General features: G+C 47.0%; 1 protein-coding gene across 1 annotated transcript in view; it reads left to right on the forward strand.

Moving 5' to 3' along the window:
* The first annotated feature begins 411 nt into the window (after window positions 1–411).
* LOC147896306 (uncharacterized) overlaps window positions 412–27,570 on the forward strand; it is a 98,995-nt gene continuing 71,836 nt past the window's right edge. The window contains exons 1-5 of the mRNA XM_087382655.1: window positions 412–824; window positions 1,010–1,197; window positions 5,474–5,696; window positions 5,793–5,934; window positions 6,140–6,364. Coding sequence (XP_087238781.1) covers window positions 466–824; window positions 1,010–1,197; window positions 5,474–5,696; window positions 5,793–5,934; window positions 6,140–6,364 — 1,137 coding nt within the window. The 5' untranslated portion in view covers window positions 412–465. The remainder of the gene's footprint in view (window positions 825–1,009; window positions 1,198–5,473; window positions 5,697–5,792; window positions 5,935–6,139; window positions 6,365–27,570) is intronic.

Consider the following 27,570-nt stretch of genomic DNA (forward strand, 5'->3'; position numbering starts at 1 on the left):
CGTTCATGTGCTGGTATTGGTTACACTAAATGTAGACCCTTGAGGGTTCTCCCTTGCCCCTCCCCCCCTCGTGCCCTCGCCACGCCCCCCCAAACACACATGGGCACAACACTCGTGGCCTGCAGTGACAGGTAGTGAGCAAACATTGCCTTATATTGGCCTGTTCATTGGAGCAGCATTAGGTGTGTTTGAGTAGGTACTACTATGAAGCTTCTCTTGAAAAAAATAAAAATGTACTACTATGAGGAAACAACCCAAGTGAAGTGTTTGGAAGGGAGCGGAATCGAACGTGGGCAGCTAGCTCAGAGCACCTGAGCTTTGAGGTTCTCTATGGGCTTGGAGGACCTTGACAGTTGGAACTCAGCTGAAAGTGTGTTATGAGCAAGGTACAGTCAACCCTTAAACCTTCGACAAACCCCTGAAAGAGCTCCATGAACGGCTTGCTTTGAAGCTGGCCTGCAAACAATGCTAGCAGCTCTGCGTGATGCTGGTCTCTTCCCTGCTCGATCCCTCGCCCCTCGTTTCCTCAGCTCCATCGCCAGACGTCGTAGATCAGCTTCGCCCACCCTCCTCAAACAGAAGTGCCCTCCTTTGCCCAAGAAGAAATGTTTTCTCAGATCCGCCCATGGTATCACTTGGGAGGATCCTTACCATTGGCTGTCGGACCCCAATGATCCTGCCGTCCTGCAGCACCTCGAGCGAGAGAACTTTTACACTAATACCGTCATGGCCGATACCCGCGACCTTCAGCAGCAGTTGAAGCTCGAAATGAAGTCCCGTGTAGTCGGAGATCAGACTGCTCCGCCGGAACGCTGGGGTCCCTGGTTCGTCTTTCTCTGACATGCGAGAGCTTTGTTCCTAATCCTTCTGGAACAACATTGCTTCGGTCACTTCTTAATTTTCAGGAGCCTTTGTCCTCTGTCTTCAGGCAATCTCGCATTTGTAGGGATGGTAAAGAATGCTCTCATGGCTTTCTACATTTTACTCATTCTTGTTGCCATGTTGTCAGGCTATATTCCGCAAGAATCTTTGAAGGGCAGGATTATCCGGTCTACACCAGGCAACGACACTTCGATGACAATAAGTCTCGGTTTCATACTTTGAGGTCAAATATTACAAAATTTCTGGGATGGAAGCACCAAGGCCTGGACGAGGAGCAGCGACTTCTCGACTTGAATGAAATCGCCAAAGAATACGGCAAGCCCCCAGACGTTATTCTGAATATGGTTGGAGTTTGTTTTGCACTGAATCACCTCCTCTTACAAAAGTTTACCTATAGAAATGCTTGTTTGTGAGTGACTCAAATGAAAATACTATTGTCTTCCCTCGATCATGTGTAAGCACATACTTGTGTTTGAAGGGGACCTTGCTTTGGGGAATATGATATTAGTCGGGACATACAGGCTCCCACCCCACAGGCCTTCGACACGAACGTGACCCAGAGCCAGTGACATGACAGCTCAGGTAGAGGGTTTGTTAGAAATGACCCAACAGAGGGTATGCACAATGGAAGACAGATAGTAATGCCTAGGAGCTCACACAGTGTGCGTGTGAGGTGTGGAATCACATACTTCTTTACTTAACGTGCATAGATGTGCAAGCCAGTAAATAGACAATGCTAAAAAACAAATATAGAGGCAACTGTTTATATTTCCGTCCGTCCACAAAGTAGGAGAGGATACAATAGCAAAAGGTCCTTCTACTACAAGCCTGACACTTGTAGATCTCTGAGCCCACGTGCTCCACCTTGAGCATATGTAGACTCTCTATTAGATCCCTTCCAGCTTGCTGTCTGGAAGCCAGCCTAGGTGGGCAGCACCTTGAGCTCAGTCTGCAGCTCTATGTCAGCCTCCTTCTCCTCTTTTGTGTAGGTCCAAGTTTAGGCTTGCTGCTGCTGCTGCTGCTGTCTGCTCCCCAACTGCCGCTCCAAGTGATGATTGAATGAGGCCCAATGGCCTGTTTATATAGGCCCAAGGCCTGCTCCAAAAAACTGACCAGCACCTTCATTCTGGCCGACCCAAACAGGCCGACCAGTCTGCTGGAAAACCGCCCTTAAAGGGCTCTCATTACAAGGGCCCTTGGCCCACAACACTAGGGCTTTGGCCCTCCTTTCTAGATGCCCTCCTATATATTCAGGGTCCAGACCCCACCAAACCTGCTGCAAACAGTGCACCTCCATGTCCTAGATCCATCGCAATCTGTCCCAGATTATCTTGCCTCTGCTCCAGGCTTGTTCCAGCTCTAGGGCTCCTGCGCGAGCTCCGTACATGTTCCTGAAGCCAGCCGTACAGCAGGCGTCTGTAATCTGTACAGATTTGCCATGCTTCCGCACTAATCTGGCCCTGTGATCTGCCCATAACAGCTCTAGATGTGCTGCCCACATGACAGCCATGATGCTATCTATGTGGCAGCCCCTTTCTCTCTTTTTCTGTGGGGTACTACCCTAGATCTCCCTCCCCCGTGCTCTCCTCATATGGGGGCTTACAGATGGGGAGGTGACCTTTCCAACACCTCCTCTCACCGACACATCTCGGCCCAATGCCAACACGTCGATGACGATGCTCTAGTAACTCCCTGGTTGTAGTCCTCTAGAACACTTCGATGTCCAACGCTTTTCCTGGATTTTCATCTAGTGGCTCCGGCTCCACTAGGTCTGGTTCCGCTTCCGCACACCACCCTGGTACATAGGTTCATCTTTGGTAGCACCTCCCGGCACCACCATCTTCTGTCACGTTCTTGCCTTCGAACTGGAAGAATCCAGCCGTCACGATCGTCTAGTTGTCCCCCTCATAATGAGTGAACAACCTGGAGTCTTCAAGGCACCATGCTCTGAGGGTCTGTTTCAACCCGTTGTTCCTTTGGCAAGGTCTGCAACCAATGAATATTTCCAGATAACCTGGACCATGAACTCTCGCTGAGTTCTCAAGCAGGTACTCTTTTGGCTTTAGTACTCTTTGTCCATCACCTTCTAGCAATCTGCATCCGAGATTTGCCTTCGAAGAAGGCCCATTCCTTCCAATCTTGTATCACCTGAGACAAATGAAGAGCAGAGTCTCTCCACAGCATGCTATAAAGGCTCAAATGCAGAATATCAAGTACATACCAGACTGTCGTATTGCTTGCTTGCTTGCTCTGAAAGCAAACCCTGTACCTCATCGAGGCACGCACCAAAAGCCCGTGTAATCCTTTATTGTCCCCTTCTGAAGTACACCATCCATCTGACCATGAGACCCCATATTACATACTCTCAACTATACTACTGATAATCACGGTAGCTAGCACCATAACTTTCCACCCAGCCAACCTTGCTGGAGCGTGAGAGTACACACAGAGAAAATCAAAATCTGAAACATACGTGAAAGTCCCTTCTCATTCTCTCACTGACTCCAACAAGCCTCATCTCCCTAGATGGATCTAGATGCCACATGCCATCATTATTAATGCATCTTTTTTTTTACCCTCTCTTGGGATACTTTGAAATCCTTTGCCCCTAGGCACATTTCTTGCATTAGGCCCTTAGCCTTAAATCCACCTAGTCTGGTGCTATCAGCCCTCACCTAGGACCTTGACATTAATTCCCTCCCGATCATTTACATGAAGCGCAAACAAATATATTACAAACGTAGATCCTTAAGGGAAATGTCGACTGATTCTTCCGAGGTCATGCCACCTCAGCTAGAGCATAACATTCCTTCCCTTTTCAGACATCAGCGTCCTCGATGATAAAGTCTGGGAACACTCTCCGCAACTAGTATACGGATTCCCAGGTAGCTTCTGATAGAGGCTGACCATGCCATGCAACCAACACTGTGGGTATCTTCCGATTTCGCACTTGCATTTTTCCTCGGTCCAGGATTCTTGTTGGTTTGCGTCTTGCATTATCCTCTATCTCCTGAAACAAAACCACACCTTCGATTAATGAGTCACTAGTATGCAAAAATTTCTTTAAACGATAAACATGAAACACTGGGTGCACCTTGCAACCCTGTGGCAATTCTAATTTATAGGCTACCTTGCCTATTCTCTTTAGAATTAACCACGGCCCACAATATCGAGGTGATAACTTAGCACACTCTCCTGAAGTTAACGACTTCGAGTGCGAAGGAACTCTGAGAAAAACTTTTTCTCCTTCCTTAAATTCTCTTATAGACCGGTTTTCATCTGCATACGCCTTGGCTCTATCCATAGCCTGGCGGATATTAGCTCTTGCAAGTGCTAGCATCTTCCGCATCTGAACCACAAAGTTCGCGGGAGTAGATACTTTCTGAGGTACTCCAACTATAGTTGGATTCGTTGGTCTATAACCATAGTTCAGTTCAAACGGACTGAACCCTGTAGAGGAATGTTTTCTATCATTGTAGGCAAACTCCAACAATGGCAACCACTTGTCCCATGTATGTTGCCTCAATGACACATATGCTCTAAGCATATCCTCTAAAATTTGGTTGATTCTTTCTCTCTGACCATCCATTTCTGGATGATTCCCACTACTCATTCCCAACTCAGTTCTTAGTGTCTCAAATACCGCAGTCCAAAAATGACCGGTAAATTTGACATCTCTGTCTGACACTATGGATCTGGGTAATCCATGCAGACGAAATATATGTCTAATAAACAAATTTGCCACTTGCGGGGCACTAACTGACTCCCTAGTTGGAATGAAGTGAGCCATCTTGGTAAGACGATCAATCACCACAAGGATAGAATCATATCCACCTTGTGTCATAGGCAGACCTACAATAAAGTCCATGGAAATGCTCTCCCACTTACTTAGTGGTATCTCCAAGGGCTGTAAAAGTCCGGGTGGCTTCACCCGCTCGGCCTTACTTACCTGACACGAAAAACAACGTGTCACATATTCATGAAACTGCTTTTTCATCTTTGGCCAAAAGAGATCTCGCTTCACGAGATCATATGTCTTCTCGACTCCTGGATGTCCCTTACATGGGCTAGCATGGCACTGTCGAATGACTCTCTGCCTGAGATCATTCTGATTAGGTACTACTACCTTGCCATTTCTTTTCAGCATACCATCCCTTATGGTATATCTTGCATAAGTTTGGCCTTTTCTGGATGCCAAGCCATCCTTTTCGTTTTCCCCGGGTTTTAACACATGAGCCTTAGGCCAAAGGCTCTGGACAAACTCGTCCACCTTTTGAGTTTCTCTAATCTCGGTCATTAGAGCACTCTCTAATACCATGAAACTCATGTTATGCATAATGCGTGACAACGCATCAGCAACTTTATTATCTTTCCCTCTTCGGTACCGAATCGTCAAATTAAACTCATGCATGAGCTCTGCCCATCTAGCTTGGCGCCCTCTCATCATCAACATCATCATCAGAGCGACTGTCATATCATTGTTGCTTGAAATAGGCTGCCATATCTCACTTTGGTTTCTAAAGTTTAGTTTAAGTCTATGTTTATTCTTGTTTTAGAAAGATTAAATCTTAAACCTGGAACCATCATGCAGGATACATGCACCTTGGAACATGCAAAATCTCGGAAAACCATTGTTTTCTCGCATATGCAGTAGACTTGTGTGGCAAGGAAGTGTTTACCTTATTTGTCAAAGATCTAGATACTGGCTCGTTGCTATCAAAGCCAAGAATCAAAGGTGTAGTAAGTGTTGAGTGGGCAAAAGATAACCGCAGCCTTCTTTACACTACAGCTGATGATAAGCTGCGGCCTTTCAGGTATGTTATGAGATAAGAAGCCTCTATATCTCTTTGTCTGGGAATATTTTTTGTCTTCTCGTCTCCAACTGCCTTACTTCTGACTTGATAGTGTAGGGTCTTCAAGCATACATTAGGATCAGATAAACAAGACATTCTCTTGTTTGAAGAAAAAGATCCAAGCAATTATGTAGATATTTCGAGAACAAAGGATTGGCAGTATCTGACCATAAATATCAACTCAAAGACATCATCTGAGGCGAGTATCTGTTGTAATGGCTAGGTTTCCATATTCTAGCAGCATTCTGACTGTAATTATGCTTCACTTAGAATCAGTAGAGGGTTCATCCAAATGTTTAATCTTATATCTGAATCTTTGCTGGGCCAAAGTTGTCATTTTAAGTTGTATTATACACGAAACCTCCAGCGGTTCACTTATTCTTTTCAATATTTGGGCTGCCTAGGTTTATTTGTTAGATGCAGGGTGTTCTGGAAGTAGCCTGAAACTGGTGGAGAAACGCAGAGCAGGGGTGGAATATTTTGTGGAACACCACCACGGAAATCTGTTTTTGCTGACTAATGCAGTTCTGCATCTTGGCAATACATCACTCAGCAATGCATCGAGTCTGAGCCGTGATTACAGATTGTTTATATGTCCTGTCAGTGCCTTGAGTCTTGATAATTGGAAGGTGATACCCTTATTTCCTATGTTCTCTCCAGTTCTTGTGAACAAATGTTAGATCTTTGCATGTCTAGGAAATCGAAGCAATGCATTGCGATATGATTAAATAAGGGACATGCTTCAGAGCACACAAAAGCCACCTCTATAGGTAGGACACTAGAAAATAAATAGTTATATCTCACATTGTAGTCTAGTGGACTGGTTGCGATTAATATCCGGCTAGCCTTCTGTTGTTTTTCCTGGTCAAGGTAGTTTATTTGAGAGCGAGGATCAAGAGAGTATGGGCAGAGAACGAATATGAACTGGAAGAGTCCATTCTGGTCCTTCTCTGGCTAAGAGGCATTTTGATTGTTTTTCTGCTCAACTTTAATCTGTTATCAGATAATTGGACGTAGCTTTCCGCTGTTACATTGGGTTCTCCACCAAGTATTTTTCGTTTCTTTTTTTGAGATCTGTTAAAGGTAAGGATTGATCCCTTTTTCTTTTTGACATCTTGTATCTAGTACTTTCAAGAGGAAACTAATGCTCTATTGGCCATTTGAGAGGTGACTGAAAATTGAAATATTGGTTTGAAATTTTAGGGATAGAATAGCACTTCATAGGCACAGCATTTCTAGTATCTCTTATCAAAGGCGTGAAAAGTTTGAAGGAAGGTTAGGGTTGCAGTGCTATAATGATTGATGTATCCAGTAGAGGCAGAATGGGCCAAAGGAACAGAGTGGTGGTGGTCCCCGATCTTTCTCTTGGCCTTTGAAAAGGCGTGCCATTGAAGAACTGGAACTCCCCACCACTATGATTCACCATCCAGGTGAACAAAACATGATGACAGTTGATGTTGAGGTTTGTATTTTATGCTGTGTTTATGTAAAAGTGGATGCAAGTGGACTGGCCATTGGCGCAATATTTGCCCAACTGGATGAGGAGCACAGACTGGACTTGCCAGTGTACTTTGCCATTAAACAACACAATGGAGCAGAACAAAACTATAGCACCACTGAATGCTAGGGCCTGGGCATGGTTAATGCCATGGCAACGTACCAGCACTATCTCTTGGGCAGTAAATTTATTATCATTATTGATCTTCAGGCTCTCAAGATTTGTTGAACAAACCCACCCTTGGGCGTAGCTTGAGCAGATGGATCCTTCTTTTTTACTTTGACATTATGGTGAGAGCAGACAAATTGCATCAACCTGCAGATCATTTGTCACGGATCTCTTCGGGCGAAGCAGCAACAGGGGTTGAGGATGAATTGCCCGATACGGGCCTTTTTGGTGTCACAATGCTCATGGATGAATGCTTGTTTAAGGTGGAGTGCTTCCCACCATGGTATGCAAACATTGTACATTTGTTGTCAACGGGTGAGTTTCCTAAAGGGATGATCCAGAAAAGAGGAAACAGATTATTCAGGCAGATTGCTGGGCAGTTGTACAGGCAGGGCAAAGACCACATCTTAAGGCAGTGCGTGCTCCCACATGAAACAGGAGCCATTTTTGAAGAGGCTCACTCAGTCATGGGGTTGTTCATATGGCTCCCGAGGCCACTGCTAGGAAGATAATGTGCATTGGGTTGTGGTGGCCAAAGTTGTTCCAAGATTGCTACACTCATGTGCTCCGATGTGACTCATGTCAACAAGTTGGACTCAAGCCTACTCAAGCCTACCCGATGTGAGTACCTTCCCCTTAAGCCATTCATCCCTGTGCCACCCTTCTATTGATGGGGATTAGATTTTGTAGGACCCGTCTCTCCTGCCACGAGACGAGGGAACAAGTATGCCCTGGTTGCCACAGACCCATATGGCATAACCGCCTCCAGGCCGTATACCAATTGGAATGGTGAGTACCCAGTATTGGCCTTGTATGCAGTTCTCTAGGCAAAAAGAGCAGCTAGAAGGAAAAGATCCCAATCTTCCAAGGAATTGAGACACAAACGAGTCAAGATATGATACACAGTCTATTGGAGCTCTTAGCCAAGCCATTGGCTCGAGGGTAATAGGAACTAGATGTCTTGTGAATGATTTGCAATTGTGTGAGGAGGTAAGCAATGATTCATTGAGAAAGTGGGTGCCTTGATCACTCATCCATTCCATAGGACATCCAAACCTGGAGATGATTTGAGAAAGTGGGTGCATATCTTCACGGCCTTGGCCTCGACCTACATGGTGCCATAGTCTGGTTCCTTATGGAGACTACTCGGGTGATGAGGGAAATGGATGACAACTTAGAGCCCTGCACCCTTCAAAGACTTTGGGATCTTTTGGGATCTCGAAGCCTTGGGCATGGCATGACTCCAGTGCACAGTTAGTCATTTTGTGGTGTGCTCTCTAGATGTGCCCTCTCTCCTCATCTCCACTCTTCTCCTCTCCCCTCTTCATATTTTGTCAGAGCATTGCTGAGGGTGTTGTTTTGTATGTCTAGCCATTTGAACCTATAAATTTTGAGATGCTTGGTGAAGGTAATCTGGGTGTGGGAATTGAAAAGTATCATAGTGATGTATCAGGCATCGATACCATCCACTTAATAAAATGGCCCATTGCACAAATAACCTTTTTAGATGGAACTTCATTAAGAATCGATGACACCATGAATTTTCCAAGTGGTTCTAGGCAAAAGCACATGGAAGATGAGGACCCAAATGAAAAATCCACAAAAAAGAGGCGTTACTGCATGATAAAGAGGAAAGCTAAAAAACATGGCATGCCATTAGCATCATCTAGACTCACAAGGGATGTAGTCATAAAAGTATCTATGATTAATTGTTGTAAACAAAATTGTTGTCAATTTGCCGATCGTCAAATGATATCCAAACTATGCATAGAATATTGGGGCCAAAGTTTGGAGGCTCGCACCAATTATGTATATGACACTCTTGGGGTTGCTTGTCGAAAAGATGACAATGGGCAGTTCAAATATGTCTTTTCATTGAATGGTATTCAAGTTTGGTGTAGAGCATGGTATGAAATGCATGGTATTCCAAAAACAACATTTTATCGATACAGGGAGCAATTTGAAATTGGTATACGAAGGTGCATGCATGGTAATAAAGGAATCGTGCGGAGAGGTTGGGACCACACAGAACTGGGTAGAGCCATAATCCAAGATTTTGTGGATAACAATTCTGAGCGTATGCCACACAAAAGTAGAACACTTCAGGATTAATCAAGGGAAACACAGTTGGTGATACCGGATGTATACAAGCAGGTTGATATTCTCTATGAGGTTAACATGCAGTTAAAGCATAGTTTGGGTTGTAAGGAGATGTCAACTTCCACGTTCAACCATATATGGAACTTTGAATTCAAGCATGTAACTTTTGTTGGAGATAAGTGCACACTAAGTGTACTATTTCCCTAGTCTACATTTGTCTAAGTCTAGTCTAGTCTTTGTGTCTTGAGTGTGTGCCATGTGGCACCTCTACAATTATCCCATAAGCACTCTTGCTTTATGTCTTATACTTTGGTCCATATATTCATGGGTCACATCATTGCAATCTATCTATCTAGCTTGTGTCTTGGCTACACTCTTCTCAAGGTACTTCTTGTCTTTCAATCTTGTTATTATTTCACTTCTAGTTTTCTAGTTTCTAGTTCTTGCTTCCATATTCCAAGATGGTATTAGAGCTAGGTTGATCCCTCTTCTCTCCCCTCAGTCTGTTGTAGCCATAGCTACCTCTTCTCAGATTTCTCCCCCGCTCAGCTGGTCACCATCTTCATCTTCTGCCCGTCTTCTCCACGCTGCTGCCGTTCCTATTGCCGTTGCAGATCTGCCGGCCATCTCTCTGCCAGATCTGCGCGCCAGATCTGCACGCCATTGCGCTGCCAGATCTGCTGCGCAGTTCCCCTCTCTGCAGATCTGCATAGATCTGGCCGTCAGATCTGCATAGATCTGGCGTTGCTATAGCTCCCGCTCTTGCACCTGCATCAACGAACGAACATTTCGAAGTACAGTCAAGACTGTTCGTATAGTCCGTACGACTGTACGGAATCCGTACCTGCACAGGCTGCTGTTCGCGATCTGCGCCATCTTCACGGAGATTTGCACCATCTGTTCGTGACTACACGGAGCTCGCGCTGCCTGCACCTCCTGGACCGCGCTCCTTTTTGCGCCTCTGCCTCTGCCTGGGATTAAGGCACTGTGCATTGCCTCTTTCAGTTTGCTGAGCAGTTCCTTTTTTGCTGGTTCCTCCTGCTTCGATGGGCTGTCACATGCTATGGCCTTGACAAAGTGGTGAGAGAACCGGCTTCTTGGATCTCTCCTTTCTTTTATTTTTGCATTATTGTAAGGGAATAGACACTGCCCTTGCATCTTAGCAAGAGGTAAGACCTTCCCACATGGCATCTTTCTCTCATTCTCTCATGTCTATCGACAAATTCAATGGGTCCAACTTTCATACTTGGCAAATCAAAATTAAGTGCCATCTTATGAAAGAAGGCCTTTGGGACGTTGTTCACCGTGCTGCTCCCGAAGAATCCGACATTGAGCAAGTTGTCACTTATGTTCCCAATGCCAAAAACGACAAAGCCTATGCTATCATCTTGCTCGGTCTTGGAGATGATAACATTCATCACATCTCCGACATACAGTCTGCTTCTCAAGCATGGATGACTTTGGATACCCTTTTTGGACCCAGATTTAAAAACTCTAAGATTGCACTTATGATCTCATTCTTTGATCTACATATGCAGGAGGGAGCTACTATAGCCTCTCATGTCAATTATCTTCGCAGTCTTATGGTTCAGCTTGCATCAGTGAAGTCCCCCATCTCCGAAGATATTGCTATTGCTGTGCTTCTCAAAAGCTTACCTGACACCTATGCTACTCTTGTCACTACCTTCAAGTATCACAATAATCCTTTTCTTGAAGGTATCATCAATGCTCTCCAAGAGGAAGAAAGAACTCAACAACGAAAGGTAACTGACACTGCATTTTTAGCAAAGAAAGGAAGTTCTAAGGTAAGAAAGCCTTGCACCCATTGTGGCAAAACTAATCATATGGAGAAGGATTGTTTCAAGGCTCATCCATGCACCATTTGTGGCCGTGATAATCACCGGGAGAAGGACTGCTACTCCAAACCCTCTACATCAGCCCCTGCATCTACCTCAGCCCATGTTGCTGCAACATCTCCATCAGCTGATGCTGTTCCTTCCTCATATGATGAGAAGTGGGCTTTTTGATTACTTCTATTTCTTGTCTACCACTTTGACCACCGATGATGCAGGTCAAAGGGTTCTAGTGTCTTGGTCTTTCTGTTTACAGTCAGTCTTCTGTCTATCTAGTCTTGTCTTTCTGTCTATTTGTCTATCAATCTGATTGTGTTTTGTTTTAGATCCATCTTGTCCCTACCCTTGTGGACCCATATGAGGATATCACTTGAGGAGGGGTGTCTCAGGATCTTTGTCTGTCATGTCTTCTATCTTGTCTCTCAGTCTATCAGTCTTTCTGTCTGTCTTCTAGTCTTGTCTTTCTGTCTTACTCCTAGTGTCCACTTAAGGAGGGTGTTGGAGATAAGTGCACACTAAGTGTACTATTTCCCTAGTCTACATTTGTCTAAGTCTAGTCTAGTCTTTGTGTCTTGAGTGTGTGCCATGTGGCACCTCTACAATTATCCCATAAGCACTCTTGCTTTATGTCTTGTACTTTGGCCCATATATTCATGGGTCACATCATTGCAATCTATCTATCTAGCTTGTGTCTTGTCTACACTCTTCTCAAGGTACTTCTTGTCTTTCAATCTTGTTATTATTTCACTTCTAGTTTTCTAGTTTCTAGTTCTTGCTTCCATATTCCAACAACTTTGTCAAAAACAAGTGAATTCTCTAAGTGTGGTTTATGTAGTGCAATCAAGGCTCAGCTTGCAGCGACAAAATGCCAAAATGAACATAATAAGTTGATGGAAGATAGAAGAAAGCACATGTTACAACAAAAAAGTTGTAGAAATGTGTACTACACTTGGCACAGATTTTTTGAAATGTATCCTCAGACATACTTGTGCATTATCCATGATAAGATGGACCAAAAGAAGACAGCCATCCCTAGATTACGCAATCGTTCAAAGGACACAGACAAATCCTTTCAGCTCCCAGTGGCTTTGACTGGCATGATAACACATGGACATGGTCAAGGACGTTATGGTCACTTTTCTTTATCCTTGTGGCCGTCGGATCCTAACTTCACAATCATCCTTTCTTCATCTCCAAGCTTATTTCCAGTGGTGGTGTTTACTTAGCCACTTTTAACGGCAATGTGCTTCCTGCTCCAATGAATGGTTCAAGAGTGAAGTAGTATCATGTGCACTAAACTTCTCTCTCAATGTTGTAAATAATATTTCAAAAAAAAAAAAGTTTGTGGCTTTTCATTAGTTGGCTTTCATTGGTTTTCAAGTTTGTTTGGTTTCTCAACACAATTTTTGGGGGATTTCTCTCCTTACTTGACATCGGTTCAACGTGAGTGCCTAGGTCACCCTTGGTGCTTCAACTCACAAAGTCTTTCTCGGTCCCAAGACACCCAAAACAGCATGAATAATCACTACAGTGCTTCCAAAACAAAGAAGATTGACTTGGTCACACTCGGTGCCCAGGCCTAGAGAATAAATCGGTCATCCATAGTGCTTTACAACATATCATGACTCAGTCACTTTAGATGAACCAGGATAGGACATAATATAGTTACCCCTTCAAGCTTGGGGACATGGAACACCTTGTCACCTTTCAGCTTGGTATTTCATGTTCAGTAATGTTTGAGATGTCACATGGACATAGACATGTTAGCTTGGTGTTCCCTTGGGTTCGGTGGTGGGTGCACAAGGAGGTTCGGTGTCCCCTAGGTTCAATGGGGTGAACAAGGAGATTCGGTGTCCCCTAGGTTTGGTGGGGTAAACAAGGAGATTTGGTGTCCCTAGGACCGGTGGGGTGAACAAGGAAATTTTGTGTCCCCTAGGTTCGGTGGGGTGCATAAGGAGGTTCAATGGTGGGTGCACAAGGAGCCTTGGTGTCACCTAGGTTCAGTGGTGGGTGTACAAGGAGGCTTGGTGTCAACTAGGTTCGGTCGTGGGTGCACCAAGATGTTCGGTCTCCTCTAGGTTTGGTGGTGGATGCTTGGTGTCACCTAGGTTCGGTGGTGGGTGCACTAGGAGGTTCGGTATCCTCCACGCTCGGTGGTGGATGCAAGAGGTGGCTTGGCCCTTGGGGTCAGATGCAAGAGGTGGCTTGGGGTCACCTAGCTTCGGTGGTGATGCACAAGGTGGACTTAAGCGTACCTCTCTCTCTCTCTCTCTCTCTCTCTCTCTCTCCAACCCATCACCTCTCTCTTACATTCACTCTCCCACACCACTCGCTCCACCCATCCACCCTCCCTGGGACTGTACCCTGTAATAGCTGGTACGATGATGAGTGTAAGGCTTTACGCCATCAGCTCAGATTCGAAACCAAAAACAGTCTTCCGAGTGAACTAGAGATGCTATGCGAGTACCAATGGCTGGTACGCATAAAGAAACTAGACTTTGTTCGCCGGAACGAGGAGGAGTTACTGAACATTCTGTTCAGTAACAACTCTAAGGACTTTTGGCGGAGATTTCTAGAGGAGCGGTCCCCCTTACCACTCACTGACACTCAGGTGTGGTTTGATTATGCACCCACACTCTATGATATCCCAAATCAGCCAGTCCTAACCTCTCACATATGCATCCTGCACCCTCTTCACTAGGGGGGGTAAAGGATGCCGTAATGAAACTTCATAATGGCCAAGCGAAGGATCATGAGGGACTATGCATTGAGTTCATTGCATATGGGATTAACCTCCTAGCCCCGATCTTAGCAAAGCTATTTAATGAAGCTGTTTGTTTGGGGTTTCCACGCACTTGGACCATCAACACTATCTCACCCATTCACAAGGCAGGGGATCCCATGAGTCCGGAGAACTGCAAGACCATTATGATTGGACATGTCATGTTCGAGATTTATGCCTCAGTGCTTGATTCTGAGGTCAACAAATTTGCGGAGTGTCGAGGACTTAGAGCAACGAGACAGGCTGGATTCAGACATGATCATGGGACCATGGACCACATTTTCATGCTGAGATGTATCATGGAGGAGGCGAGGGCACGGAAGCAGAGAGTTTACTATTGCTTTGTGGATTTCCGCAAGGCATTTGACACGGTTCCGAGAGCCCGCCTCATACGGCGCCTACAGGATTTGGGTTACGACTAGGAGATCATTTGGGCTGTCATGGCACTTTATGAGCGAGTTTCAGGCAGAGTCCGGACAGGATTTGGGTGGACAGACAAGATCATGAGCACTATCGGGGTCAAACAAGGGTGTCCATTATCACCTATCTTGTTTGGCCTCTACATTGACGAGCTTGAGACAGTGATGCAGACACAGGGGGGGTAGGTTGCTCTCATGCGGGCACGCTGATCCGGATATTGCTTTACGCAAATGACGTGGCTCTCTTGTCTTCCTCGGCAGAGGGGCTCAGAGACACCTTGATGCGCTACAATCCTTTTGCGAGTCTCATGATTTGAAGGTTTGGGTAAAACCAAGGTTATGATCTTCAATACATCTCGAGCTGTTATGCGCCAGGAGCAGCTCACATTTGATGGGTCACCTGTTGAGGTAGTTGCATCATACACTTATCTTGGGGTCGTCTTTTCCGGACCCTCTTCACCATGAGACCTGTGATGGAGGCATGCTTGGGCAGAGGATATGCTTCATTGGCTAGACTAGAGAGGTAGTGCGTCCGCTCTCACTTTCAGGATCCATGGACCAAAGGGTTGCTTTTTGACTCCTTGGTCTGCCTAGTGGGGATGTATGGCAGTCCATGTTGGGGGCCAGACTTATCGGATACAGAGTGGTGGGCCAGGGCGGAGCAGCTACAGGTTCTCATGTTATCATGGATGATCCGTGTTAAGCCATCCGTTCCTCACCAGATCATTTGGGTAGAGTTTGGGTCATCCCCATTACAACTAGATGCTGCATTTCAGGTCATCACGTATCTGTACCGAGTCAGGGAGTATGGGGATTACACCTCTGGGCGTAGCAGGCTACCATGGCTAGCACTGTCTTCTTCTATGGCACTTCCAACAGGGGGAGACCAGAGGTGCTGGTATGCACGCATAGATAGATGGTTTGAGGGGATGGGGCTCCACATGGCTAGACTACCTCCATTCCAGTACAATATGGATGCTCCATTTTCTCCCCTCCTATCACACGAGGTCAACTAGGTTATCCGTGAGGATCTATTACAGCTACACACATTTCGGACGTGGTTGGGCCCGAGTGATCTTCCAGTGAAGCTTGGCTTCTACAGAGATCTCTTCTTACATATCACAGCGGAGGGTTTCATTGACCCATCAGTATACACGCAGATTCACCTACCTCAATTGTTGACGATCTCTCTTGGGCACTTTCGGGTCTCCTCACACAGACTTCGTATCAAGGTAGAGCGACTATCTAGGGAGAGGCGCATTGAGACCTGGTTGGGCCCGAGTGATCTTCCAGTGAAGCTGGGCTTCTACAGAGATCATTTCTTACATAACACAGCGGAGGGTTTCATTGACCCTTCAGTATACACGCAGATTCACCTACCCTACTCGCTAAGGATCTCTCTTGGGCAGTTCCGGGTCTCCTCACACAGACTTAGTATCGAGGCAGAGCGACTACCCAGGGAGAGGCGCATATGCACATTGTCTGACATGCGGGAGTTTGAGACAGAGGAGCATTTTATCTTCAGGTGTCCTGTTTACTATGAGATCCGAGCGCGTTTACCCTCCACACTCTCTCTTACATACATCTCTCTCTCTCTCTCTCTAACATGCACCTCTCTCTCTCTTTCTCTCCATTTCCCCTCACCTCTCTCTTACATTCACCTTTCTCTTCAAATCAACCCTTTCTCTAATTCCCTTCACCTCTCTCTACATCCCTCCCCTTCTATCCACTTCACCATAGCCATCGTGACCACCTCTCCTCCCGTGCTATTTTTAGCACCTACTCTAAATTTTTAGCCAAGCTGCTTTTTGCCTCCTCTTTTGGTTATGCATCAGCCCCCTTGCGCCATCACCTCCATCACCCTCCTCCCCATTTGCTCCAGTCGCTCCTCTTCCCACTACCCTACTTATGCCGTCTCCTACCCTCATCCAGCCCCCTACATCGCCTCCCTTCTCTCCCCTGCCCGGTCTTTCCCTCCATTGCCCCCGTCCTCCCCTCCATTGCACCCTCTCCTCCCTCCTCCTTCCCTCCATCGCCCCCCTCACATTTCCTCTCCGCTCCCTACTAACCGATCCAACGCCATCACACCCCCTGGCGCCTTCGCCTCTTCCTGCGCCATCATTGCCCCTCCTTCTGCTCTTACATCCTCTTGTGCCACCACCCCTCCTCTTGCCCTCCATCGCTCCTTCATCGCCTCCTACCCCTCCATCGCTCCTCTTCTCCTCCTTGATCTCCTACCCCTCTCACTCCTCCTCTCCCTCCTTCCCCTCCATCTCCCCTCCTCTCCCTTGAGACCTCGTCCCCTCCATCGCCCCCTCCCCTCCATCGCTCCCCTTTCCCCAGGCACATGTCCTCCCTACGCCCCCCTCCTTGTGTGAACATCTTCTCATGCTTCTCCCCTCGCCATCCTCTCCCCTTCCCCACTGTGGATCTTCTCCCTGTGTCCCTCTTGCCCTTGGCATCTCCTCCGTGAGCCCTTAACAGAATGACATCCCATTTGGGTTGCCGTAGGATGGGCACCTTCACTAGACGGTCCTTGAGATTGTCGAACACCAGCTGCTGAGGTGTGGACTAGACAAAGGACTGTTTCTAGTGGAGCAATTCTGTTAGTGCCACGGCATAGAACCGGATGAACCTTCTGTAATAACCCACATTTCCCAAAAAGAACTTGACTTCTTGGGGTGTGCGAGGAATGGGCAAGGTCAGTATCAATTCCACCTTCACTGGGTTTGTGGTCATTCCCTCAGCTGAGACAATGTGGCCTAGAAGGACCCCTTGCAATGCTAGGAAGAAGTATTTGTATGGATTTATAGGCACAACAGGGCTAACTTGCACTTGTTAAAAACCCATCTCAACTTATTTATGTGATCAGTTTGTACAGCAAGGTCCAGGTGAGAGAAGTCATCCAAGAATACCTCAAGAAACTTCCCAATATTCTCTTGGAAAAGTTTGGTGACAAGGCATTGAAATGTTGCTGGTGCATTGCATAAACCAAAGGGCATCATCCGTTAGGCATATGTCCCCCATTGGGTGACATGTACCGAGGTAAGATTTGGCCATTCCTGTATAGCTCGTATCTTTGCGGGATCCATTTAAATCCCTTCTTTAGAGATAATGTGACCGAGATAGTGAATCTCATCGACGAAAAACTCGCTTGTCTTGCCATTAATAAAAAGCTTGTGATTTCAAAGTTCTTTGAAGTTTGAATATGGTGGCCAAGTTCTTATGTTCTTTTTCTGTCTTCGAAAAAGCCAGGATGTCATGAAAGAAAGTTCTATATTGTCTGAAAATCGAGTGTGAAATGCCTATATGGTCTGAAAATCCTGCCCATCATGCAATTGAAAGTGGGTGGTGCGTTCGTTAACCTAAAGGGCATCACCAAGAACTCATACAATCTGAAAGTGGTCCGAAAAGCCCAACTAGGATGATGTCTTGAGAAGCATCATTGGCACACGTAACCTGTCTGCCATGAACAAGTGTGATGCTCTTAAACCACTCCTGGCGAGGAGTCATGTGCTTAGTAGCACCACTGTCGATATACCATGTATCACTTGCAACAAGGGAAGCATCCCCTGATTGATTTTCAGCATTCAAATCCCCCGTGGCATCCATCTTCTCATTAAATGCAGCAAACACAAAATCTCTATCACCTTGGGCAAGATGAGCTTCACCATGTGCATATGAATCACGAGTTTCAGTGCGAGCAACAAAATTACTGCTAGAGCTGTTCCTTTGCCTCTTCTTTTCATTGGCAATCCTTTTCTGACACTCTGCGATGTAATGCCCTGGCTTCTTGCAATAATTGCATTTGCCCTTTTTCTGATTTTTGCTTGAACTGCTTGCATTCCCCTCCTTGGGCTGAGTTGTATTGCTGTGTTTTGGCTCAAACTTTTTCTGAAATTTGCCCTTTCCACCCATGGCAAGCGCTTGCTCACCCTGACGAGAGGCTTTGGCAAAATTTGAGCATCTCTCCTCTTCTTGCAACAAAAGCCCAACTAATTCATTGAATGAGAGTGGGGCTGCCCCGAGAACAATGGTCAATGACGTCGAATGTGCCATATGAGGGCGCTAAGCTATTGAGAGTAATAGAGACGAGCTTCTTGTCTTCTATTTCCTCATCAATACTTGCGAGCTGATCACGTGGATCAGTGATCCTGGCAATATGATCAGTGATGGCTTGGCCTTCCTGCATCTCGAGATCCTTGAGCTGATTTGTCAAGGCAATGGCCCTTGCCTCATTCTTAACATGATACATGTTTGCCAAGCTGCAAATGTACCTGCAAAAAGAATTGCAAGTCCCAAAATTGCAACTGGCTGCAAATGTGCTTGCAAATCCCAAACAAATGCTTGCTGCAAATGCAAAGTAAGACTAGCTGCTCTGAAATGCCACTGACTGCACAATGCACTCACTGCAAAAATGGCATAAACTAATCACTGCACTCGGCTGCAATCTGAAGTGCAATCCCAAACTGAAAATGCACAACCCAAATTTGAAATAGCACACCCACGAGTGCTCAAATGCGAGCTTTAAAGCATCCACAACTGTAAAGTAACTGCAAATGCACCCAACAATGTAGAGTATCTGCAAATGCACCTGAGAGTGCAAGAGTATGGGCTGCAAAAACAGTCCCGAAGCGAAATACACAGCTCAACACACTTACTGAAAGTGCACCTTGGCCCGAAATACCTGCTAAACAGTCCACTGACTATATGGGCAAGCTGGAGATGACAAAGGAGCTGAAGTGAGTAGCTTGGAGCTAAATGAAGCTGTCGGGTACTTCTCAACACAACACATGTGTAGGGAAGAGCTTGTAGAAGTATGGAGACGCCTGGAGTTGCTGGAACACACCCAGGAGAGGTTGGAGCTGAAGAGAGTTTAGATTTGAGAAAAAACGCCGAAAATAGTCGAAAACTGCTCGAATCGCCTTCTAACAAGTCGTATGGAGTCCCGGCATTGTTGCGCAACCATACGGGCAGATCCGTACGGACTGTACGGACAAAAACATGAAATTTTTTTTCCCCGCCTGAAATGGTGCGGGATAGGTTTGTTTCTATGCAGGCAGCTCAAAAATTTCAAAAAACGTCAAAATCGGACCTCAAAAGGTCAAAAAACAGCCGTTGGACTGTTGGAGCTACCTCAAATGAAAGGTGGAGAGCTGAATGTGAGAACCAGGAACGCGCACTGGAGCACCAAGCTTGTGGGAGTCTGGAAGCAAAGCGCAGGAATGGGCTCTAGAGACGGAAGTGTTCTGATACCAAATGTAGGAACAAAGTGGAGACAGGTTGTGAACACAAGTGAGCAAGAGTGCACACACAAGAAAGCTCCAATAGAAATGTTCAAATGAAACAATACAAGTACTTGGTATATATAGTACCCAAGTACTACTGGTCAACCATAGGTTTGACTTTATGCCTACAACACCATATCTTTGTAATCTCTTACAACTCTGGGGGTTGCTCAACATAAACCTCCTCCTCAAGGGTCCCATTAAAGAACGCAGATTTGACATCCATTTGAAAGATGGACCAACTGTGATGTGCAGCCAAAGCTATGACTGTCCTGATCGATGTCATCCGAGTAGTTGGGGCAAAGGTCTCATCAAAGTCAAGATCCTTTGACTTAGCATATCCCTTCACCACCAATCTAGCTTTGTATTTGTCCAAGCTCCCGTCGGCTTGTAGACCCACTTGATTCCGATGACCTTCCTCTTGCGAGGTTGATCCACCAAGTCCCATGTGTGGTTCTTCTGGATGGCGTCCATCTCTGTCTGCATGGCCGCTTGCCACTCTGGGATGTCTGTGGCCTCCTCAAAGGACCTGGGTTCTGTGACCTGAGTCACCAACGCATAGTGAGCAGATGAAGCCGAAGCATGCCGCTGGGACCTCCAAAGGCCAGAACTGCTCTCAGGTATATCTGTCACTCGAGACTCCTGTAAAGTCTTGAGATACCACTTTGGGAGTTTCCTTGCTGGCTGAGGATCCTCTGAAGTGGGTACTAGAGCTGGTTGCTCCTCTTGCTCGTCTTTGGCTTCTGGGGCTTTCTGGGAGACCTCCTCAATGACAACTTTGGGTGGGGGAGGGGGAAGGGCTCTGAATTCCTGATAATCATCAACAGTCTTTGGCAGTGTCTCCTCAAACACCACATCTCGGCTGACAATGATTTGCTTCTTCTTGGGGTCAAAGAGTTTGTATGCCTTAGACTCTTCACTGTAGCCAACAAAGATACACTGCTGGCTTTTGGGATCAAGCTTCTTCCGTTCATCCTTGTGCACATGAACATAGGCGTTAAAACCAAAAATTTGTAAGTGAGAGATTGTTGGTTTCTTACCATAGTATGCCTCGTATGGAGTCATGTGTTCCACAGCCTTTGTCTTTGTCCGGTTGAGAATATGAATTGCGGTTGCAAGGGCTTCACCCCAATAGGCTTTGGTAAGATTTTTGCCTTGCAACATAGACAATCCCATCTCAACTGAGCCCAATAGGATTTGGCAAGATTCTTGCCTTGCAACATAGACAATCCCATCTCAACTGAGGTCCTGTGTTTCCTCTCAGCTACACCTTTTTGCTGAGAAGTCGTGGCTGTGGTCAATTGTCGCTTGATTCCATGTGTTTTGCAGAAGCTGTTGAATTCGGTTGATGTAAACTCGCCTCCCCGACTGGTACGGAAAGCCTTGACCTACCTCCCTGTTTCTTTCTCCACCTTTGCCTTCCATTCCTTAAACTTTTCAAAGGACTGAGATTTCTTGGCAATACAGTAAACCCAAGTCATCCTGTTGAGGTCGTCGACAAATAAAAGAGAATACCTTGAACCTGCGAAGGAGTTTGTTGACATCGGTCCACATAAGTCGGAATGGACCAACTCTAGAGGGGCCTTAGCCCTAGATGAAGCCTCCTGAGGGAACTTGTCTCGATGCTGCTTGCCCTCCAAGCAAGCTCAATAGACACCATCTTTGCCTGATTGGTGGAAGTCCATCCACCATTTTGGTCTTCTGCATGTCGATGAAAGTGCCATAATTCACATGCCCGAACCGTTCGTGCTAGAGTTAGGACCGGCCCTGATCTCCATGAACAAGTAGGGCATTGAGTCGATACAACCCATGGTCCAGTACTCCTCTAGCAACCACCTTTCCGTCCTTGGTCTTTATTATGACTTGACCTTTGCTGAAGAGAACCGACATTTGATGCTGGTCCATCTGGCTCATAGAGAGAAGGTTTTTGCATAAGTCAGGAACATAAAGTACACCAGATATTACCTTCTCTTTGCTGGAGCTCGTGACGAAAGGAATACTTCCAACCCTTTTGACCGGGCACGTTCTACTGTCTCCCATCGTTACTTTGGAGCCTGGATGAGTAGACTCCATGGTGGTGAACCAATCCTTTTTTAAGGACATGTGTTTCGAGGCACCGCTGTCCACAAACCAGCCATTGTCGTTCTCTCCTGCCAAGAGAGTGGAGCATGTTTTCGAGATCATGAAGAGCTTCTCTATGGTAACATTTGCCGCCTCCCCGCTTGACTCCTCCTTGCTCTTGTTTTGCTTCTTTCGCTTTAGGTCTGCCTTCTTCTTGCGGCATTCCTTCGCCATATGACCAAGCTTCTCGCAATATAAGCATTTCATGTTCTTCTTGCGCTTCTGATCGTCTGTCTTCTTGTGGAAGTCCTTGGACTTGCCCTTGCCGGACCTGTCCTTCACAGTTAGGGCTTTCTCGTCTGCCTGGGAGTACAAATCCTCTCTAGCCTCCTCTTGGATGAGAAGAGGGCAAAGCTCTTCGAAAGTCATGGGCTTTGTTCTTTGACCTGTTGTGATCGTCGTCACGAAACCTTTGAAGCTCCTGGGTAGCTTATGTAGCACCATCAGTGCCAACTGGCTTGAATCCACCTTTTGACCAACTACCGCAAGTTGGTCTCTCACAACCTTCACCTTCATCAAGTGGTCGTGTACGTTGTCTTCCTCACTCATATCCATGTTGTGAAGTTGATGCTGGAGAGTGAGGATGCGGGCCGTGTTGTCCGTCTCGTAGAGGTCTTTCAAAATGGCCCATGCCTCTACGGAAGTTTGTGAAGTTGATGCTGGAGAGTGAGGATGTGGGCCGTGTTGTCCGTCTCGTAGAGGTCTTTCAAAATGGCCCATGCCTCTACGGAAGTCTCTGCCATCTGGATATGCGGGATGACCGTGTTTGCCGTCATCCCAATAAGCATGGCAAGAGCTTGAGCATCTCATTCTTCCCAGTACTCGAGATCATCTGGATCCACCGGGGTAACTATCTTTCCTTTGCTGTCCAAGGTGTCTACCGGCCTTGAATCACCTCTCGTGACGAGCCTCCATAGTTTCCGGGCCACGAGGTGACTCCGGATCTTCACCTTCCATATCGGGTAGTTGGTACCATTGAGCTTCCCGCTTTCTCCGAAGTTGGGGATGAAGGAAGAAGGAAGATGAGAAGAAGAGGGAGAGGGGGCTGTCGTGGATGAGGCTTTTGTCGACATGTCTGGAAATAGAAATCTTCTTCCTTACTGTTCGGACAGCAAGGGCAACAAGTAATACTTGAACCGGGACCGTCTTCGGCAAAGATTCTCGCATGGAAGTCCCTTCCTTCAAGCTCCTAGGTGAGCCCTAGAACATGGGCTCTGATATCATGTTAGAAATCACGGTACAACGGAAGCAAAAGAGATGAAAACTTGCTGGAAAACAACTCAACAAAAGTGCAGCAACGAAGTAACAAAGGAGATGGCAAAACTGAACAAGTTCTTCCTTTTAGAATGAAGGGCAAAAGGCTGCAAGAGGAGCAGCTACAAAGCGCAAAAGTTGCTGCAATCTTCTTCCACCAACTGTGGGCTAAACAAGTCGCCTTCTCCCTACTAAGTGCGCGCTGCTGGATCAGCTTCAGTGCTGAAGCCTTGAGTGCTATATGATAGTGAGGGGGAAGGGGGCTTTATATAGTAGAGGGGAGAGGCCACAAAGGGGTGGTAGATTGACCACTGACCATTGACCTTGGCCACCGACCATTGACATTGGCCACCGACCATTGACCTTGACCACCCGCCATTGACCTTGACCACCGACCATTGACTTTGATCTTGGCCACCGACCATTGACTTTGATCGGTTGGCGACCCCCTCTCAATCACTCCCCCTTCTAACCGCCTAAGCCCCTTGCCAATGCCTCATAAAAGCATGTGGGGCATTAACCACAAATTCTAACAAACCATATGCTCATTTGGGAAAACCAACACTCATCATCCCCTTTGGCTGCCAACTTTCTAGAGGATGTAAGTGCTAAATGGGGATACCGCTGCTGAGGGAGCTTCCAAATCCTCTGTAAGAATGTCACTTCCTGAGAAAGTGCTTCTACTACCACTAGTGATGCTCCCATTTCATCTTTGACAATCTCATGTGGGACCGATCCTTTGCTCCGAATCATGCGCGATATCATCATAACCAAAGGTATCTCCATACGATACCATCCAGTGTAGTATCTCCTCTTTGGTCCAGCCTGTCCCTCGAGATCCTGTTCTTTGGTATGGTAAAGACTCGGTCCCCAAACTGCTGCTCCACAGTGTGGGTGTCACCATAGTATCAAAGAGCCATAATTTGGTGTGTGGCTGCCGAAACTGAATATGCACACATTATCTCGCCCAGTGCCCCCAAAGCTGTGTACTTGTGCCAACTTGGCCTCCGATACCCCTCTCAATGAGAACCGTGGTCCTGTGAAGATAACCCTGAGATAACATACTCTTGGGCCAGTTCAATCACCTCTCCTCCCAGGGTGAAACTACAATCAAATCTAGGGATCCATGCAGCCGAGGTGTTAAACACCATAACCTTGGTTTTCCCAAGGTTCACTGTGAGGTCTCTATCCGTACAGAAAGCCGAGAGAGAGAAATAAAGAAAGAAAGAAAGAAATTTTATTAGAGTCTTCGGAAGACTGATGGGTCTATGAGACTGAAAGAAAACCTAATACAAATCACAGTAAGGGTGGAGCTACTGAAACGAGCATCATCACCCGTGCTGAATCCTAAGTCTGATCATACATAATCAAATACATCTGGATGTAACAATGAAAAGAAAAAGACTGGAGCGGAGCGGAATCCTCCGTATGTCATGTTGCCCTGGCTGGTGCATAGCCGGTGATGGGACACTTGCGCCCGTCAAGGGGTGCCGTGCGTCTCCGTCTCCTGGATGAGGCTCGACGCAAGACCAGAGCCACTGTGACTCTCGTGGGACGGGGTCTTTGTCACATTTGCGGCTAGAGATTGGACGATCAATGTCACTCGATGGGAAGAACTTTGTGATCCTGCTCTGAGAGGTGTCTGATGATGTGGCCAAGCTCCGTCGCCTGAGTAAGTACTCTTTGTGTCGTACCTCCTCGTGAATGAAGGCCGCGAGGCATCTCTGATCTGGGTAGGCGAGGAATCTGGAAAGGAGCTCGGAGCCGTCTTTGAAGAGAGAGTGGTAGCGACCTCGGATCTTGTAGTACATTGGGCACCTGAAAATAAAATGCTCCTCCGACTCAACCTCCTGATAGTCGCACAATATGCATAAGCGATGCTCCCTAGGGATCCCCTCTGCTCTGCCGCTCTCTATGCGGAGGGGGTGTGATGATACCCGAAACAATCCGATGGAGATCCGTAGTGAGTGAGGCATATGAAGCTCAGTGTACCTCGGTGGTGTAATGAATCCCTCCTCCGAAATATGAAGACAATAATCTCTGTAGAAACTCAGCTTCACTGGAAGCTCCCTTGGCTCCAACCAGGTCCTAAAGGCGTGTAGCTATAGGAGATCTTCTCGAATGACCTGGTTGGTGTAGGCACGATTGGGATGGTGGGTGGGAGTACCGGAGGGGCATCTAAACTGTATTGAAAAGGAGGTATCCTATCGATGTGAAACCCTAGTCTCACAAACCATTTGTGAGTCCGTGCATACCAGCATCGCTCGTCTCCCTCTGCTGCCAACCTCATGCAGGAATCGAGAGCCAACCATGGCAACCTTTGTCTCCCTGATGTGCAGTCCCCATATGATCTAACCCGGTGTAGATATGTGATGGTCTGAAAGGCTGCATCTAGCTGGAGTGGAGAAGCACCAAACTCGGCCTGAATGATGTCCACTCTATCTCTGACATGTCGGGTCCCCAACAAGGGCTGCCATACATACCGGCTGGTCGGACCAAGGAGTCGAAGAGAAGAGCCTTGGTCCGAGGGTCCTAGAAGTGGGAGTGGAAGCATTGTCTCTCTAGCCGAGCTAGTGAGGTATCCCCTACTCAGTCTGGTTTGCATCGCTGGTCTTATCGTGAAGATTGGGCCGGAGAAGATGACCCCCAAGTAAGTGTATGAGGATACGATCTCAACTGGTGACCCACTGAAAGTGAACTGCTTCCGTTGCATGTTTGCTCGAGAGGTGTTAAAGATCATGACCTTGGTCTAGCCAAGGTTGACCTCCAAATCATGGGCTAAACAAAAAGCCTGCAGTGCATCCAGGTGTCGCTAGAGCCCCTCGGGTGTGGACGACAAGAGTGCCACATCATCTGCATAAAGAAGAATCCAGATGATGATCTCCCGGCAAGTGAGCAACTGGTCCCTCCGAACGCCCCCATGAAAGTCTCAAGCTCATTGATGTAGAGGCCAAACAGGGTTGGTGATACGGGACAACCCTGTTTGACCCCTATGGTACTCAAGATCTCATCTGTCCAACTTGCGCCTGTCCAAACTCGGCGTGAGACTCTCTCATAAAGTGCCATGATTGCCCAAATGATCTCCTGATCAAATCCCTGTGTCTGTAGGCATGTGATGAGACGAGCTCGAGGTACTGTGTCAAAGGCTTTGCGGAAATCCACAAAGCAGCAATTCTCCTTCCATGTTCTGGCCTCCTCAATGACACTCCTGAGTGTGAGTATGTGATCCATAGTCCCATGGTCTCGCCTGAAACAGGCCTGACCCTCTGCTTTGAGCCCTCTCATCTCTGCGAATAGGCTGACCGACGCATCCAATACAGCTGCATAGATCTTGGACATCGCATGTCCAATCATGATAGTCTTGTAGTTACTCGGGTCCATGGGATCCCCTGTCTTGTGGATGGGGGTGATGGTGTTGAGTGTCCAAGTGCGGGGGAAGCCAAGGCAAACAGCGTCATTGAATAGCTTTGCTAGGATCGGGGCTAATGTGTCGATCCCATATGCGATAAACTCAGTGCATAGCCCCTTGTGATCCTTAGCTCGGCCATTGTGCAGTTTCAATGTCGCGTCCTTGACTCCCCCTCTGGTGAATAACGTGCAAGTGGTGGTTCGAGGTGTGTGTATGAGATCGAGTGGGCTGGTGTGGGACATCATAAAGATGGTGTGCATATGTGTGTCAGACTCTCATGTCGGTGAGGGGTGATGGAGATTTACGCTCAAGGAATCTCCACCAAAAATCCTTAGAGTTGTTGCTGTACAAGATGTTCAGCAGCTCCTGCTCATGTCGATGAAGAAATGCCTGCTTCTTCCGACGTACGAGACGTCGGTCTCCAAGAAGTTCCCTGGGTTTGACCATAAGGTACCATTACAGTTCCAAATGGTGCAGGCTAGGGTCTCGAAAACTTGAGTCTCATAGGCCCCGTCCCCCTAGGGGGTACTGGTGGGAGCCTGACGGGTGCCGGTCAACAACCTACCATCTCGGACCACGGCCCATTTCGCCTCCTTGCGGGCAACATCCCGCTACTGCAAAAGAACTCGTCGCTCCTCAATCTGTAGTGGTGTCAAATCCTCGTCCATGGACAGGGTGGGATGCTCTCGTTGAGCGGCTCGGCGTCGGAGTGTCGCTAGTCGAGCATGTGAATCTCTGAAGCGAATGACTAGGGGCTGCTGGGGTCTCTCCCAATATGCCATGCTCCCTCTATGCCATGGTCAGGGACCCCCATGGTGGTGGTCACAAAGGTGATCGCCTCCTCCATGGGCGTCGTAGTGGTGCTAATGCTATCTCGCGTGATCCCTCGTATCCGGATGTTGAGGGCCTTCGAAGCCCTCTGCTGCTGCTCCTGTATGGTGGC

The sequence above is a fragment of the Dipteris shenzhenensis genome, chromosome 12, assembly GCF_047967505.1.
Source record: "Dipteris shenzhenensis isolate YYH24624 ecotype China chromosome 12, Dip_SZ_1.0, whole genome shotgun sequence".
Taxonomy (NCBI): Eukaryota; Viridiplantae; Streptophyta; class Polypodiopsida; order Gleicheniales; family Dipteridaceae; genus Dipteris; species Dipteris shenzhenensis.